General features: G+C 41.4%; 1 protein-coding gene across 1 annotated transcript in view; it reads left to right on the top strand.

Annotated features, from left to right (window-relative positions):
• The window catches only part of LOC8038228 (cytochrome P450 1A1), a 59,588-nt gene that overhangs the window by 34,065 nt on the left and 10,986 nt on the right, over positions 1 to 14,537 (top strand). Inside the window, exons 3-6 of the mRNA XM_042288803.1 lie at positions 590 to 769; positions 1,949 to 2,042; positions 6,821 to 6,976; positions 12,593 to 12,801. Coding sequence (XP_042144737.1) covers positions 590 to 769; positions 1,949 to 2,042; positions 6,821 to 6,976; positions 12,593 to 12,801 — 639 coding nt within the window. The remainder of the gene's footprint in view (positions 1 to 589; positions 770 to 1,948; positions 2,043 to 6,820; positions 6,977 to 12,592; positions 12,802 to 14,537) is intronic.

The following is a 14,537-nucleotide window of genomic DNA, read 5'->3' as shown; positions in this document are numbered from 1 at the left end:
TGTGCGTGCGCCGCATGAGGCGAGGCGAGCGTAGGGTTTTTGGTCACGCATACGAAAAATTCACGAAACCCTAGCCATAAACACTTTCGCTCTAAAAAAGTCTACGCACAAGCGCACAATGAGTACGCATTTTTTGATACTTATTGGCTCTCAAGCAGAACCGTTCTCTAGACTTCTTCGTTCAATGCACGAGCACCAAAGATTACGCCGACTTGCCCTAATAACCTTTCTTTGAGAAAAATGTTTCCAACATGCAGCTCTTTCTATTTAAAAGTAACTCAGATATTTTCCAGCTTAATTTAGCGGAGTAATTGTGACGTCATTTCACGTGAGACTGATGAACGTAACACCGTGACGTCTCGCTGCACTATGACGTCACAGGACAGTTCTCCTGGCAGAATCTGTGAAGCCAAACCAACAACTTCACTCCGTTGCTGCCACTCCCTCTTCTGACCTTTATAATGTGCGACCAAGTAATACCACGTAGAAGGCAAGGCCTACGCACGACGTCATCCTTAATGGACCTCCGAACCACCCCGAGTAAATTCTCTGTTTTGTCCGCATAACTTTGGCGCTCGTGCCATTCTAGGCTTACGCGGCGAGACGCCGCTCCACTTGAAGGCAGAACAGTGGCATCGAAAGTATGGCGACCCGTTCACGATGTGGATGGGAGAAAAGCCCATGGTGATGTTGAACTCGTACCAGGTGCTGAGGGAAGCCTTTGTCGACAAAAGACACGAATTCGCCGGACGTTTTCCGACGAAGATAGGTGAGTAACCCGCAGGGGTCTAAGTAATCAGCCCGCAGCGCTACCATTGTGGTCCCCACACATGAAGTGTCTCACTGTTTTTTTTTTTTTTTTGAGGGAGGGGGGTGGGCTAATAATTTCATTCTTTTATGTATATTTATACGACTGATGTCAAGATGAGCGGCTGTCATCAAATAATACCGGCTGTTTCTGCGAATATTGAAAAAATCCCACAAAAAGCAAGGTCGAGAAAAAGAAAATCTATTTTCGTGAAAAACCTCGCAGCCACGACGGACATTGGGAATTGCAAAGAACACCACAATTAGCAAACTAATTGACAAGAGTTTACTCAATCGCTTTTTAATTAGCGGAAATAAATATGTTGATTCAATAGGAAGCTTGCTGAGCGTCGTGAAAAACTTTTAAATTCGATAATTTTATCCGACAAATAAACCTTTTAAATCCGACAATTCGAGGACTGTATATTGTGTCGTGAGCACGCGTACCATAGACGGTGACGACAGAAAAGGTGCAGGGGTTATTTATTATTACCAAACATAAACAATGCGCCTACATTAGCCGCTCAGTAATACAACAATAAGCAAACCGGAAATAACTGATTTGGGCACCCACACGCTTTAAAAAGGATCCGGCGGTGTATACTTTTCCTGTAAAAACGGGTGCAATGTGATGATTGTAAACCAAGACTGAAGCAAAAAAAAAAAAACACGTTCTTTTTTTTTTTTTTTACAGTCGAAAAAAAAAGTAAAAGGGACAGACGTCGTCTGTCTCTCTTACATTTTCTCCCAATACAAGAAGAAAAAATATTTCCTCCTTCTGCCCCAGTTTGGGGTTAAACTAATCATTCTAATATTCCACCAGAGCGCCTGCGCACGGGCTGTAATTTTGGTAGTGTGAAATAAGTCGCTCTAATTATTAAACAAAACACTCCAGTCAATGAGGAAGCTGCACTAAATATATCTCGGCCCAGAAATGCTAGACGCTTTATTATACGAAACAAAACGTCATGCGCAGTATCAAAGTCTATTTTGGATTTTAGAATGAGCACTTGCTTTTGGCTTCGACATTATCTAACTAATTTTAAGCGAAAATGGCAGTTGACTATATTCGTAGTTTCTGCGAGGAAGCATGCCCTTTGCCCTATTCTGCGCATGAGCTTGACTTGGTGTGCTTTTCTAGGTGCTCTGCAGACGCGTAGCAACCACGGCATCCTGTTCGAAGATTACAATCCAAGTTTTAAAGCCCTCAAGAAAGTTACGCTGACTGCAGTCAGGTACGAATGACTCTCAAAACCTGCTATATTGCTGTCATCACGAAGGCTAGACTGCTGTGCAATAAATGTTTTGAAACAAATTCGAAATTGACCAACTGAGCCTTGTTTTGAGAAAGCTAACATAACTTTCTCGAACTAAAATAGTTATGCTGCTTAGGAATTGATTTTTGTAACCAGAGCAGTTGCTAGTACTTGAATAACTACATCAAACAATGGCAAGCACTTAACTGCGTGATCAAACTGAGTATGATGGTCATAAGAAATGCTCGTCTTCAGCAAAGCCATTGTAATCAAGTAAATTACTGTTATGAAGACAGAAATATCGCTAGATTATTGCGTTGCATGCGTGAAACGTTTTAGCATTACAAATGTTTAGCGATACACGACAGTTGTTCCTAGAATGAATCGGTACTAGCGCTAATCGGGCTGATGAACTTGGCGATCTTCCAGACCCTTCCATACTCTCGAGCGCCTCTCCCTCAACGCGCACAGGAGGCCGAGCTGCTGCTCGCGCCTACCCCTCTGGTCACATTACCTCCCCGTTAACCAACCAGCGTCGAGGACCTCACTCCTCCTCTCCCAACCATCAACCAATCAGCGTCGATCCCAGCGGCCCCGCATTTATGCAGGCATCACTTTTATCTGGTTTCCAGAAGTGCCGACCACCTAGCCAAAAAACGTTTCATGTTAATATTCGGATACGCTAGTTGACTGGACATTGAAGGGACCTTCATCTCCAAAGTTTCATAGTGCATTAAACGCCGTATCTAAGGAGCGATCTTTTTAATTTGTTTAGAATAATAATAGTAGTAACAGTGTTTATTTCCACTATAAGATGATGGTGGCGATCAGGAACAAAAGCTGTGAGGTACAGTTTGACGGGTTCCTGACCGCCTACAACAGCAGCGACAGAGTGGGCAAAATAATAAAGCAATCAAAAGAGAAACACAAATGTACAATAAATGATCGCTATAAGAACATTTTAAGCACAATACTTTAAATTATCATATTGTTGACATATAGGGCATGACGGGCAAACAAAAAAAACAAACAAAAAAACAAGCTCATAGTAATAAGAACTAAGCACGGAGTAAGGAGAGCAACTACACTAATCATCAGTGATAAAAGTGTGACCTCACTTCACTCAACGATAACTTGTCCCAATCAATATCTTTAGCTCAGAACAGATTAAATAATTTAGGAACAGCGTAATTCAGCGTTTGTGTGCCATAATTTGTTCTCGGTGTGACCTCCTCCCAACATTCAGCTGCGCGGGTAGGGTAACTATGAATGTGTTCCGAGATTTGTGCAAGATTTATAAAAAGAAAGTTCGCATTTGTAACTTGCTCCACTTTTAGGCTAGTGGCAAGCCTGTGATCATATAATGTGTGGGCATTTATGACATGAAATTTTTTGAATAAGTTGGCTGCTTGAAAGTCAGACGGGACATCTCCTATGGCTCTAAGTGCTTTCTTTCGCAACACATGCAGCTTTTCTAGATTAGTAAAAGCCGTTTTACCCCAAATATAAGTGGCAGTATATTAAGTGGGAGTAGAATAAAAAAATATATAATAATAATTTTACTTTTCCTGGCAAAATATAACGACGACGATTTAACATGCCCACAGCCCGGGATAGCTTTAGAATAAGGTAGTTTATATGATTTTCCCGCGACATAATTTCAGAGATGGTAACACCTTAGAGCTTAAATGAGTTTACGATTTTAATTTTAATAAAATCTGAATTTAGGTCTTTTTTGATGTCTACAAGTTTATTTTAGGGCGAAAGAGCACGGCTTTTGTTTTCTTTACATTCATTGGCAACCCGTTGTTCCCACTCCATAATTCTAGCCTAGACAGTCAGGTTTGCTGTATCAATTAATGTATCAATATTTTTTTAAGCAAAGAGTATACTTGTGTCGCCAGCGTAGTTGACAAATTTCGCATTTGTATTAATATTGGTGATATCATTAACATATACACTAAGAAAAGGAAATGATTTAAAATACTACCTTGTGGTACGCCAGAAGGAAGAGGTTTTATGGTGGAGGAGTTTTCATTAATACTGACATATTGGATCCGATGTCCCAGATACGACCGTATTAACTCTAAAGCGTGACCTCGAATTACATAATTATCTAATTTAGAAAGTATAATTTGATGATCAAGACCGTCAGTCGAAATTCTTAGTAAAGTCTATGAATATTTCGAGGGCCATCATTTCCTTTTCAAAACTTTGCAAAATGAATTCGTTTTGAACGAGTAGGGCATATTCCGTAGATGTGTGCTTTCTAAAACCGTACTGCAACGCTGTTATCAAGTCATACTTATTAGAAAAGTTGGTTACTTCGGTATGAATGACTTTTTCGAGTGCCTTGGAAAATACTGGCAGTATTGAGATGGGTCTGTAATTTCCCATTTCATTTACGCTTCGTTTTTTATACAATACTGAGACTTTCGCAATCTGCATTCGCTTAGGAAATACTCCTGTGGCTAGAGAAATATTAAATATGTGAGTTATCACAGGTGCTAATAAATCAATCACGTGCTTTACAGGCCTTATTTGAATACCATCCACGTCACAGCTCCCACTATTCTTAAGGTGAAAAATTACACTCAACCCTTCTGGTTCGACCACAAAATCTAAAGATATCGTGTCACTGTTTCTTTTATCGCTAAAAACCGCAGCATTATTTGTTGTAGACGTACTCGCAACATTTACAAAATGTTCGTTGAAAGCATTTCCAATGAGCAACCAGTAAGTTCAGTGCCGCTATACATAATTTTTTCAACAGAACTGGATGGGTGATCGCGATGATAAAGAGAGTCTAGCAGCTTCCACATATGACGTCTGCACGACCCTGCGCGGCATTGAAATCATCGAAATGATAACGCTGTCTCGCACGCCGTAGTTCCTTCGTTAAGTTGTCGCGATAGTTTTTGAATATTGATAGATCATTCTGGTCTCTTGACTTTGCGAATTTACCATATAAGACGGTTCATGTGTTAATTTTACAAAGTAGCTCTGGAGTTATCTAAGGTTTTCTTATGCGTTTATTTGTTTTTATAAGTGTGAAAGGAAAGTATGTCTTATACAAACTAAGAAATAATTCAATAAAAGTGTTGTAAGCACCACGGTCACTAAGTTCGCAAAGTATACTATTCCAATTTGTCTTTGACACAGCCATTTCGAAGGCGTCTAGTCGATCTAAAGTTATTTTTTAAATCAGTGTCCGCTTCGTTTGGCTGGCCTTTTTCGGAACGTTTTTAAGAGCAACAAATATAGGGAGGTGGTCACTCAGATCACAATCAATGACACCGGCCTTTATATATTCAACAAAGCTATTTGAAATGAACAAATCTATTAGCGTTTCCGACAAAAGAAGAACACGTGTGTGTAGGTCTATGGATAACATTTGCACAGCCATTTGCACTGATTAGCAATTTTAAAGTTCTTTTAACAGCGGTATCAGCACTCATATCAACGTTAAAATCCCCACCACATATTACAATGCACTTTTCTGTATTCACAAAAACCAAAGAGAGATTTTAAAAATTCAAATAACGACTCGACGTTTCCGTTTGGTGGTTTGTGAACCGCTGCAAAAATATGCTTATTATTACGTATACACAGCATTTCGTAATCAGGAGTGATAACACAGTAATCACTTTCTAATTCACAAAGAACATACTTTGTCAGTGTCACTAAACCACCACCATGCTTTTCAGTGCGATTTAAATACAATTTAAATACGGTATATCAGTCTCTTCGGTATGCCATGTTTCATGGTATACCAAAGAGACTGAGCATTATTACTTCAAAATTAACACAAAATTCGTCAAAACGCAACTCGAGTTCGACAGCTTTGTTTTTTGACGATCTAAGATGTAAATGAAAGCAGGTCGTACATGATATGTAGTCCTCACCAAGATTACTTTTCAAGTTTTGCGGTAGCACAAGGCCTTCATTTGGCATTAAAAATCAAGAGAATATACGTATATAGTATCAATGTCCACCCTTGAATAAAAAATTGCAAATAAATTGTATAAAAATGTCCTTCATCGTTAGACATTACATGAGATAATCGTTTCGGGGGGTGTAGGTCATGTGACGTCATTTTCCCCGCTAAGTGTAGGGGCGAATAGACAGACGGACGTACAAACGTTTGGGATTGAGGGGAGGGAGGGGGGGGGGGGGTTCCGTTAAAAATCATTTTATGCTTTAGAAAAATACCCTTTCCATGTCGCGTCCTGGAACATGAACTGCGGTGAGAGCCGTGACGCCGCACACTTTTCTGCACGTAGGCTGCTCAGAATCACACTGCACACAAACTATGGCCTTGTGTGACATCACGGTATAACGTGAAGTCAGGCGACGCCATGAGGCGTAGCAAAAAATAGCTGCCCTAAACTTAACGTATAAATATATATACATATATATATTTTTTTTTTAATAGCGAACACATTTCTCGGCCACGACGACCCTATGGGAAGCAGACATCGGGGTCCGCTGCGAAACTTCGCCAACAACTGTTGCTGTAACTGAAGAAAACAAAAATAGCGCACATCTATATTTTTTACACGTGTCACTTTAATTTGCAATGAGTGGGCCCAATGGTAACAAACTACGAGTTTCCTAACTGGTGGCTTGCTTGCCTTTCCCTGAATAGACTGGGTACACCTCGCCTTGATTTGTTTTTCTGATTTTTTGAGTTAGAGAGATTAGAACCTCACTTGATTTGGTTGGGATTATTTATATTCTCACCTTTGTCTACACAGGAAATACGCCTCGAGCGACTCAGTGGCAACACTCTGCGTTGAAGTGGTAGATACCTACGTGGACTCTCTACGGAAAGGACCGAATACTGTAGACTCCAAGGATCCGTTCATGTTCATTGTATTCAACATCGTCGGAACGTCCGTCTTCGGAACAAAGTATGAATGCGTTTATCAGAGACATATAACCGTTATTATGTCTTTGTCTAGAAAGGTAGAAAATATTAACTTTTTTTACCAGATTGGCAATGATCCTCTGCGAAGAGTCGAGTGCACGCGTGATCTTGGTGTATACATAGACTCTTCGTTATACTTTACTGTACATGTTAACAACCTTATAAATGGCTATTTGCGTAAGCTGCGACTAATTTCTAGAATCACGCGTGAGTTCTCCACATCAACCTGTATTCTACGCTTATATTTCTTTTTAATCTGGACCAAGTTGGAGTTTTCCTCTGTAGTCTGGAACTGTATTATAGTTCAACGAGCCAAGAGATGATTGAAAATGTTCAGAAGCATTTTTTGGATGCGGAGCATCTCTTGCTCGGGTCTATGTCCCGCGGCGTCGTAGTCCGCACTCACACTACGCATGCGCAACTCTCCTCCTTCCCTCTCTCCAACAGGTGCGCGTTACTCTCTCCGCTCTCTCTCTCTACCAGCTGCGTGCACTTCGCGTGCGTTCGCATCTACTCGCACCGCGCGCGCATGCGCAACTCTCCTTCTCTATTCTCCTCTCCTTCAAGTGTGAATATAAGCAGCGTTCAGTTCACCGCTGTTGACTCCACTCCGTTCTTCCGATGAAGTGTGATGGAAGCAACAGTCCTGTCAGTTAGTGGGTTGGCGCAAGCAAGCGTCAGCACCACCCCACAAACTAACAGCAACGCTACGTCCACTGAAGACAAAGCAGCGAAGGGCACGCGACGCTGAGCGCAAACGCTTGAAGCGAGCGGCAGACCCTGAACTACGGCAACGAGAAGCGGCGTCCATTCGTCAACGTCGAGCGGCGGATGCTGAACTACGACAACGTGAAGCAGCGGCGGTTCGACAATGTCGAGCAGCAGAACCTGAGGTTCGGGACCGTGAAGTTCAACAACGTTACTAACACCATTAATAACACCGTTAATAACGATCCGCGATGCTCCGCATCACCCCATGGTTCCCCTCGGGAAGATGGTGTAACTTTTTTTTAATTGTTTACGATCATTACATTGGTCGTACTGTTTATTAGTTTTATGCGAGACTCTTGGAACGATGCAAATGCCCTACTTTGAGTTCAAGACGGCGTGGGCGCGATCTTATTTTCCTGCATAAATGTACGAGGGGGGACCCAAAAGAAACCGAACTAAATTTGTTTGCACTTATTTATTCCCATTTCAAGTACAAACGTTCAATCTCCTTCAAAGTACTGTCCACTTGCACTAATGCACTTGTCTAATCTTTTAATCCATGTGTAGAAACATTGTTTAAATTCATCTTTTGTGATGCTTGACAGCGCCTCCGTCGTTTTTTTCTTCACCTCAGCAACGTCAGCAAAACGCTTTCCTTTCATTTCTCTTATCATTCTAGGAAACAAAAAAAGTCGCACGGGGCACGGTCGGGTGAGTATGGGGGGTGAGGAACAGGGGTCATACCATTTTTGGTCAAGAATTGTCGTACAGACAAGGCAGTGTGAGCCGGGGCATTGTCATGATGGAAAAACCAGTCACCCGACTTTCACAAATCGGGCCGCTTCCGCCGCACACTGTTGCGCAATCTTTTCAAAACCTCCAAGTAGAAAGCCTGGTTAACTGTCTGACCCTGCGGAACAAACTCTGAATGCATGACTCCTTTCACATCGAAAAAACTAATCAGCATTGTTTTGATGTTTGATTTCACCTGACGAGCTTTCTTGGGGCGAGGCGAACCTGAAGTCTTCCACTGGCTTGATTGTTGCTTTGATTCAGGATTGTAACCATAGCACCAAGTTTCGTCACCTGTAATAACTTTTGAAAAAAAGTTTGGGTCACTTCGGGACTCTTCTTTCAAAGCACAGCATGCTTCCACGCGACCTTGCTTTCGTTCAGCAGTCAGCAGTCGTGGCACGAATTTGGCAGCCACCCTTTTCATTCCCAAATCTTCTGTCAAAATTTGCTGCAATGAACTCCAACTCACTCCCGACAGCTCCACAATTTCGTCAATGGTCCGTCGTCGATCTTTGTTGATGATTGCACGAATTTTTTCAACGTTTTCATGTGTTCGTGCCGTGGAAGGACGACCGGAACGAGGTTTGTCATCAATTGACATGTCGCCATTCTTGAAACGGGAAAACCACTCAAACACTTGAGTTTTCCCCATGGAATCGTCCTTGTACGCCGTTTTTAACAGTTCAATAGTTTCTGTTCCACTTTTTCCGAGCAAAAAACAGAATTTAACTGCCGCACGCTGTTCACAGAAATCAGACATTGCAAAAACGACGCCCACACGAAACACTTGTCACTATAAACCCAGCCGCAACTAGTCCTAACCTTCTTCGAGGACGGAATTAGGCCTAATGACTCAGCAATGTTCGCTCTATCAACTCCTGGCGGCAAAACGCAGTACTGCAAAAGCTCTGCTTAAAAACGAATTAGTTCGGTTTCTTTTGGGTCCCCCCTCGTAATCATGGATTAATTGATTCCCCAGATCTCACATCTGCTATTAATATTCACGTTCCGAGTCGAGTTTCGCGGATTTCTCCAACTTTTCATGTTAATCACGATATCCCAACCAGTCCCATTACTCGTATTCAACACTTCTACAATACCCTCAGGGGAGCAGATATTGATGTTTTTAACCCAAACTTCGAAGCTTTTAAGACTTTTGTAACTAACCTGTGGAAATTTTGTTGTGCATCATTACCAAGGCGTCAAGCTGTTCATGAGCACAGAAAATAAACAAATGAAAGAAATGAATGAATCAGTGAATGAATCAGTAAACTCATAGAGTTGAACGCAAGGCTATTTTTTATTTTACAATACGTTCAAGTGTTGAATTGAAAGACGTGCTACGAAGATGTTCGCTTCTCTTATTCGCAATATTTAGGCAACTCTAATACCGGGTAAGAAACCCTTGGCGTGCCCTTATTTATGGCAGTCTGTATAAATTATAATCACATATTAACGACTGTTTCAACTTTCTATCCAGCCATGTCTTATAGACAGCTTTCCGTAGGCTTTCTAAAGATATTGTTTCAACCGAAATCTGTAGAGTACAGACGATTGAAACGCTATAGGATTTCTATCGCCAGGTCTGAATAGACTTTGTGACGATCACATTTTTATTTCTATAGACTAGAATCGATCGAATAATAATATGCAGTGCGGAGAAGCGACATCCCACCCCGTTAGAGCCTCCTTGCGGAGGCTGCTTTTTTCGACTATGTCAAATATCGCCTCCTGCAATGCTTTATAGTTGGGCATGCAGTTCACGAACCCCTTAAAAACGGGATTCCGTATAAATTATGTGCGAAAAAGGACACATACTTGTAATATGCTTTTTTTTTGTTGTTGTTGATAGTCTGTGATGATCCTCGTTCAAATGATTGCTGTTCAAGTGTACTCCGTTGCGTTTGAATATGTAATGTCTCTGTATAGGGGACATGGAGAGTTGTGACTGCATGTTTCCATGGATGTGTCGTGACAAACCTCTAATTTATATTCAAAAATTATCTTTCGCGAAAGGTAGACCTATTGTGGTTAGAAAGGGGGTAGAAACGTGGTTAAAAATTCGTTTTTTTACGATTTTTATACAATTTCTATCCAATCTCTATACACCAAGTTCTGAAGAAATCCTACAGAAAAAAACGGCAAGAAAGGTATAGACAGTATTTAAAAAAAGAGAATATTTTTTTTTAGAATATCTATAGCGTCTATGCACTATTTTCTATAAAACTTCTCTAGAAAGTGGATAAACATTTTTGTGAGGGTGGCGAGATCTCCGAATTTTATTATTGCCCCGCAACCAATGACACTTTTGCATGTGCCGATAAAAACGCCAAAAAACGAATCTAGAAGCAAAAATAATAAACCAAATAAGCCACGCCTCGCTTTCATTAAGTTACCAGTAACCATGGATATTTTAGACTGTATGAGGCTCTTTCGAGCCTCTCGTGATTCTATAATAGCATGACCACCCCATACAGGCGTGCTCTGAATAGGAAGTTATCCCTCCCTCTCTCCCCATACCTCTAAAGAGGTCTCGCAAAAACAATATTTTTGTTTTCAAACATTGCATTGTTATTTGTTCATAGCTTAAGATACGCCCTGCGTTCTAAAAGAAAAAAAAATGTGTGAGTTCTAAAGGTGTCCGAATACTGTTTTAAATCGATTGGCGCAGTGTCTGTCACTAAAACCGCTCGATTTTCCTTCGAGTAGGAAGGTTCCTAGGCAGTACGCCAATATCGGTCCTATATTGGTCCCATATTCGTAAATAATGTTAACAATATTAGTGCAACGTGGCGCCGTATTGGCGGGACATTGTGGGCCAATATTGGCCTTTGCTGTGGAGCCCATATTGACCAATATTAGTGCATATTTTCTAGCCAATATTTGCTACGATGACTTCCCCAATATTAACCAATATTAGTGCACAACTTTGTTTACCAATATTGGCTACACGAACTGCCCAAATATTTCTACACATTTTTCGTGCTAATATCAGCTATACGAACCTCCCCAATATTGACCAATAATGAAACACATTTTGTACCCAATATTGGCTACGCGAAGTTCCCCAATATTAACCAATATTGGTTCATATTTTCTAGCCTATGTTGGTTACACCCAAATCCCAAATATTGTACTATATTGGCATAATTACTCTAAACTATATTTGCCTCACCACTTTCCCCAATATTGCCCTATATTGGTTCCACACTTCTAGCCCAGATTGGCATCATGAACCTCCCCAATATTGCACTGTCTTGATGACGGCTTGGAGCTGTACTGTAGCAAGGAAGCGTGTAATGATGACATTCTCCTAGCCACTATTGGGCATCCAACTTTTCCTGTTAGCTACCAATATTGCGTAATTGTTTTTACCACGCTGCTACCTTTGACAGTTTAGGTTAATTTACATTTATAAATGTAATAAATGTTTTTTTCTTGTAGCGTGTTTATTATTTACAAACACAGCAGGCAGACAGGCAGGCTCTCCAGTCTTCGACACTTGACAAAGGGCTTCGGCGCTGCCCCACTTGGCCTTGTGTTTGCCCCGTTTGGCCTCGCACTTGACCCATTCAACCTGAAGGCCACGAGGCAACGGAACATGGCAAGCAGCACCAGGATCCCCGCGAATTACGATGCAAAGAATTCGAGAGCTTAGAGATAGCGCAATGGGCCCAGTGACACTGAACATTACGTTCCACTTGCTCACTATTCATGTGCACAATGTATTTTTTTTTATTTAATCGTAGTATGAGCTTCGTCTTTTGCAGGGATCCTGATATTGCTTGCCGCGATTGACTCTCTCTGTGTTCCGCAAAAAAATAAACGCACAATCTTTTTTTTTTTCAGAGTGTTGCTTTGTGCGGCTTTTACGCATTATCTAGTGTTCCTCCTTCATACATTTGTCTCTCAAATTTAGTGGTATAGCTACCAACTGTTTAGGAAACCCAGGAAGTTGCTTAATCCTCACGCTTACTTCGTGTTTCATTCATTTGAGTCCTAATCAGCTAATACCGCAAGCTTAGTTGGGAAGCGACAATAGGATGGTCAGCGACAATGAAGTGAAATTACGAGCTGACCTTTATCCTTGCAGGTTTGACAGGGAAAATCCTGAGGTGGTCCGGTTACGGCAAATTACCGATCGTTTTTCCGAGGTGGCACCCAATGGCCTACCCAGCGACATCATGCCCTGGCTCGGAATCTTGTACCGAAAAACAGAGAAAGCAATCGAAGGCCTCTTCTCCGAGTTCACTGAGTTAATCGAAGTGCTTTACAAGAGGGCCGTGGACTCCTATATTCCAGGTAAGTTCAATTTCGTCAAGATATATCCAGTTCCGTATTCGTCCAAATTTTTACGATGTTTGCTAATTTGGCGGAACATTGATTTGGGAATTCGGCAGTTCTTGATTTATCCAGAATGATTGCTTCTGCTAGAAACATCGAAGTGACTGGATAGCAAATCATATAGAAAGTTCAACCTTTGACTTCTAGGTACCGGTAGTATTACGATCTTGCGAAATATAGCAACAACAGTAGCGAAAGAAAATACTTGAGACGAACTGGCAGAATAGCGCGGCTCATTAGAGAGTTTTAGGGAACCGGAACAAAATACGATCGATAAACAAAAACGATCGATACCTTGGATCGGGCGTGTGGACCGATCGTGTGCCCTGAAACGGCTTTGGGGGAACCGTAATTGCAGACGATAGCAGACGATCGGGACAGGTCGCGCCCCCTGGCAACGGAAACCTGCATCCGCCTCATCGAGAAAAGACAAATCGTGTGTTTGTACAAATCGCAAAAACTCAAGTAAATAAAGATCGCACCCTAATTATATAGAGAACCAAAAATATAGTATACCTACTTATAGTTCGTCTCGTTTTTTTACTGGAATGAATGCGCTTCCGTAATACAAAACCTGGCGCACCACGGCGTGTCGCTCCTGGCACAGCGAAGTTCTAAAATGTTCGTCTGCTAAGAAGCAGACGAGCTTTCCGACAACATTGGCGCTCGATCTTTTTAACCATGACTTGGAGTTGGCTCTATTCAGCGAAAACAATTTAGAAAAAGTGATTTTGTACGACTGTCTGCGCACTAAGTGTGGCGTGAGTCTCTTTTGAACTTCCCGCTTTATATAAGCGAGGCACGAACGCGCGTGCCGTGGGGCCCGTGACTTGTGCAGGGGCACGAGGGAATAAACATTCTTTTTGGTTTGCCGTGACACGGAGTCAGTCGCATTTCTTTCGGGTGCCACCGAGCACCGATACACTAAGAGAAGGCGCTTGTTGGCGGCAAGGCATAGGACGTTCAACTTGGCATAGCTTTTGAGTATACAAAAAAGTTGTGATACCAGGAATGGTGTGCCAGCGTTTTTTTTTTTTTTTCTTTTAGTTTACCAGATTTATATACTTGGGGAATAAAATAATGCCTCGACCGTACATGGTAGCTTGTTTTCTAACAAATCATGCGTTCTCAGCGGATAAGATTTGCTGTTTTACATCAACCAAATATGATGTTTACACCAACCACGTCCTGATATGCTGAAACGGTGCCGAAAGCAAACTCAGTTTGGCTCAAGAACACGCTCGCGCGCGCTTATCATCAACATTCGAAGTCGTCTGCTAGCGATCCTGTCTCTTTCCCTCGAGGCCCAATGCAGATCGAGTATTGAGAAAGCTATGGACAAATAAAACTAGAAATATTAAATCTCGAAGAAAATACAAAAATAACCAAAATATAAACACTTTCTGAAGTTGATGCGGTCATTTTTCTTGTACAAAGATAATTCAATTCAATTTTCAATTTAATTCAATTTTTATTTTCAGATCAAGTCATACAAAATAAAGAGCTGGCCCACAAAAGCAGCATTCTGCTTGTATGTGGGGCCAGGCGACCAGCTAGAATACATGTTGTTACAAAAAAAAAAAAGAAAAAAGAAAACACTCCGCAGCACAAAAAAAAAAAAAAAAATTGGAGAAACCCAAAATTAGCACCACAAATAAATACAAAAAGGAAAACTTTAGAGCATGAAATATAGG

This window comes from Ixodes scapularis, unplaced genomic scaffold (assembly GCF_016920785.2).
Source record: "Ixodes scapularis isolate PalLabHiFi unplaced genomic scaffold, ASM1692078v2 PGA_scaffold11__112_contigs__length_91849675, whole genome shotgun sequence".
NCBI lineage: Eukaryota > Metazoa > Arthropoda > Arachnida > Ixodida > Ixodidae > Ixodes > Ixodes scapularis.
This window is presented reverse-complemented; position numbering and strand designations above follow the sequence as displayed.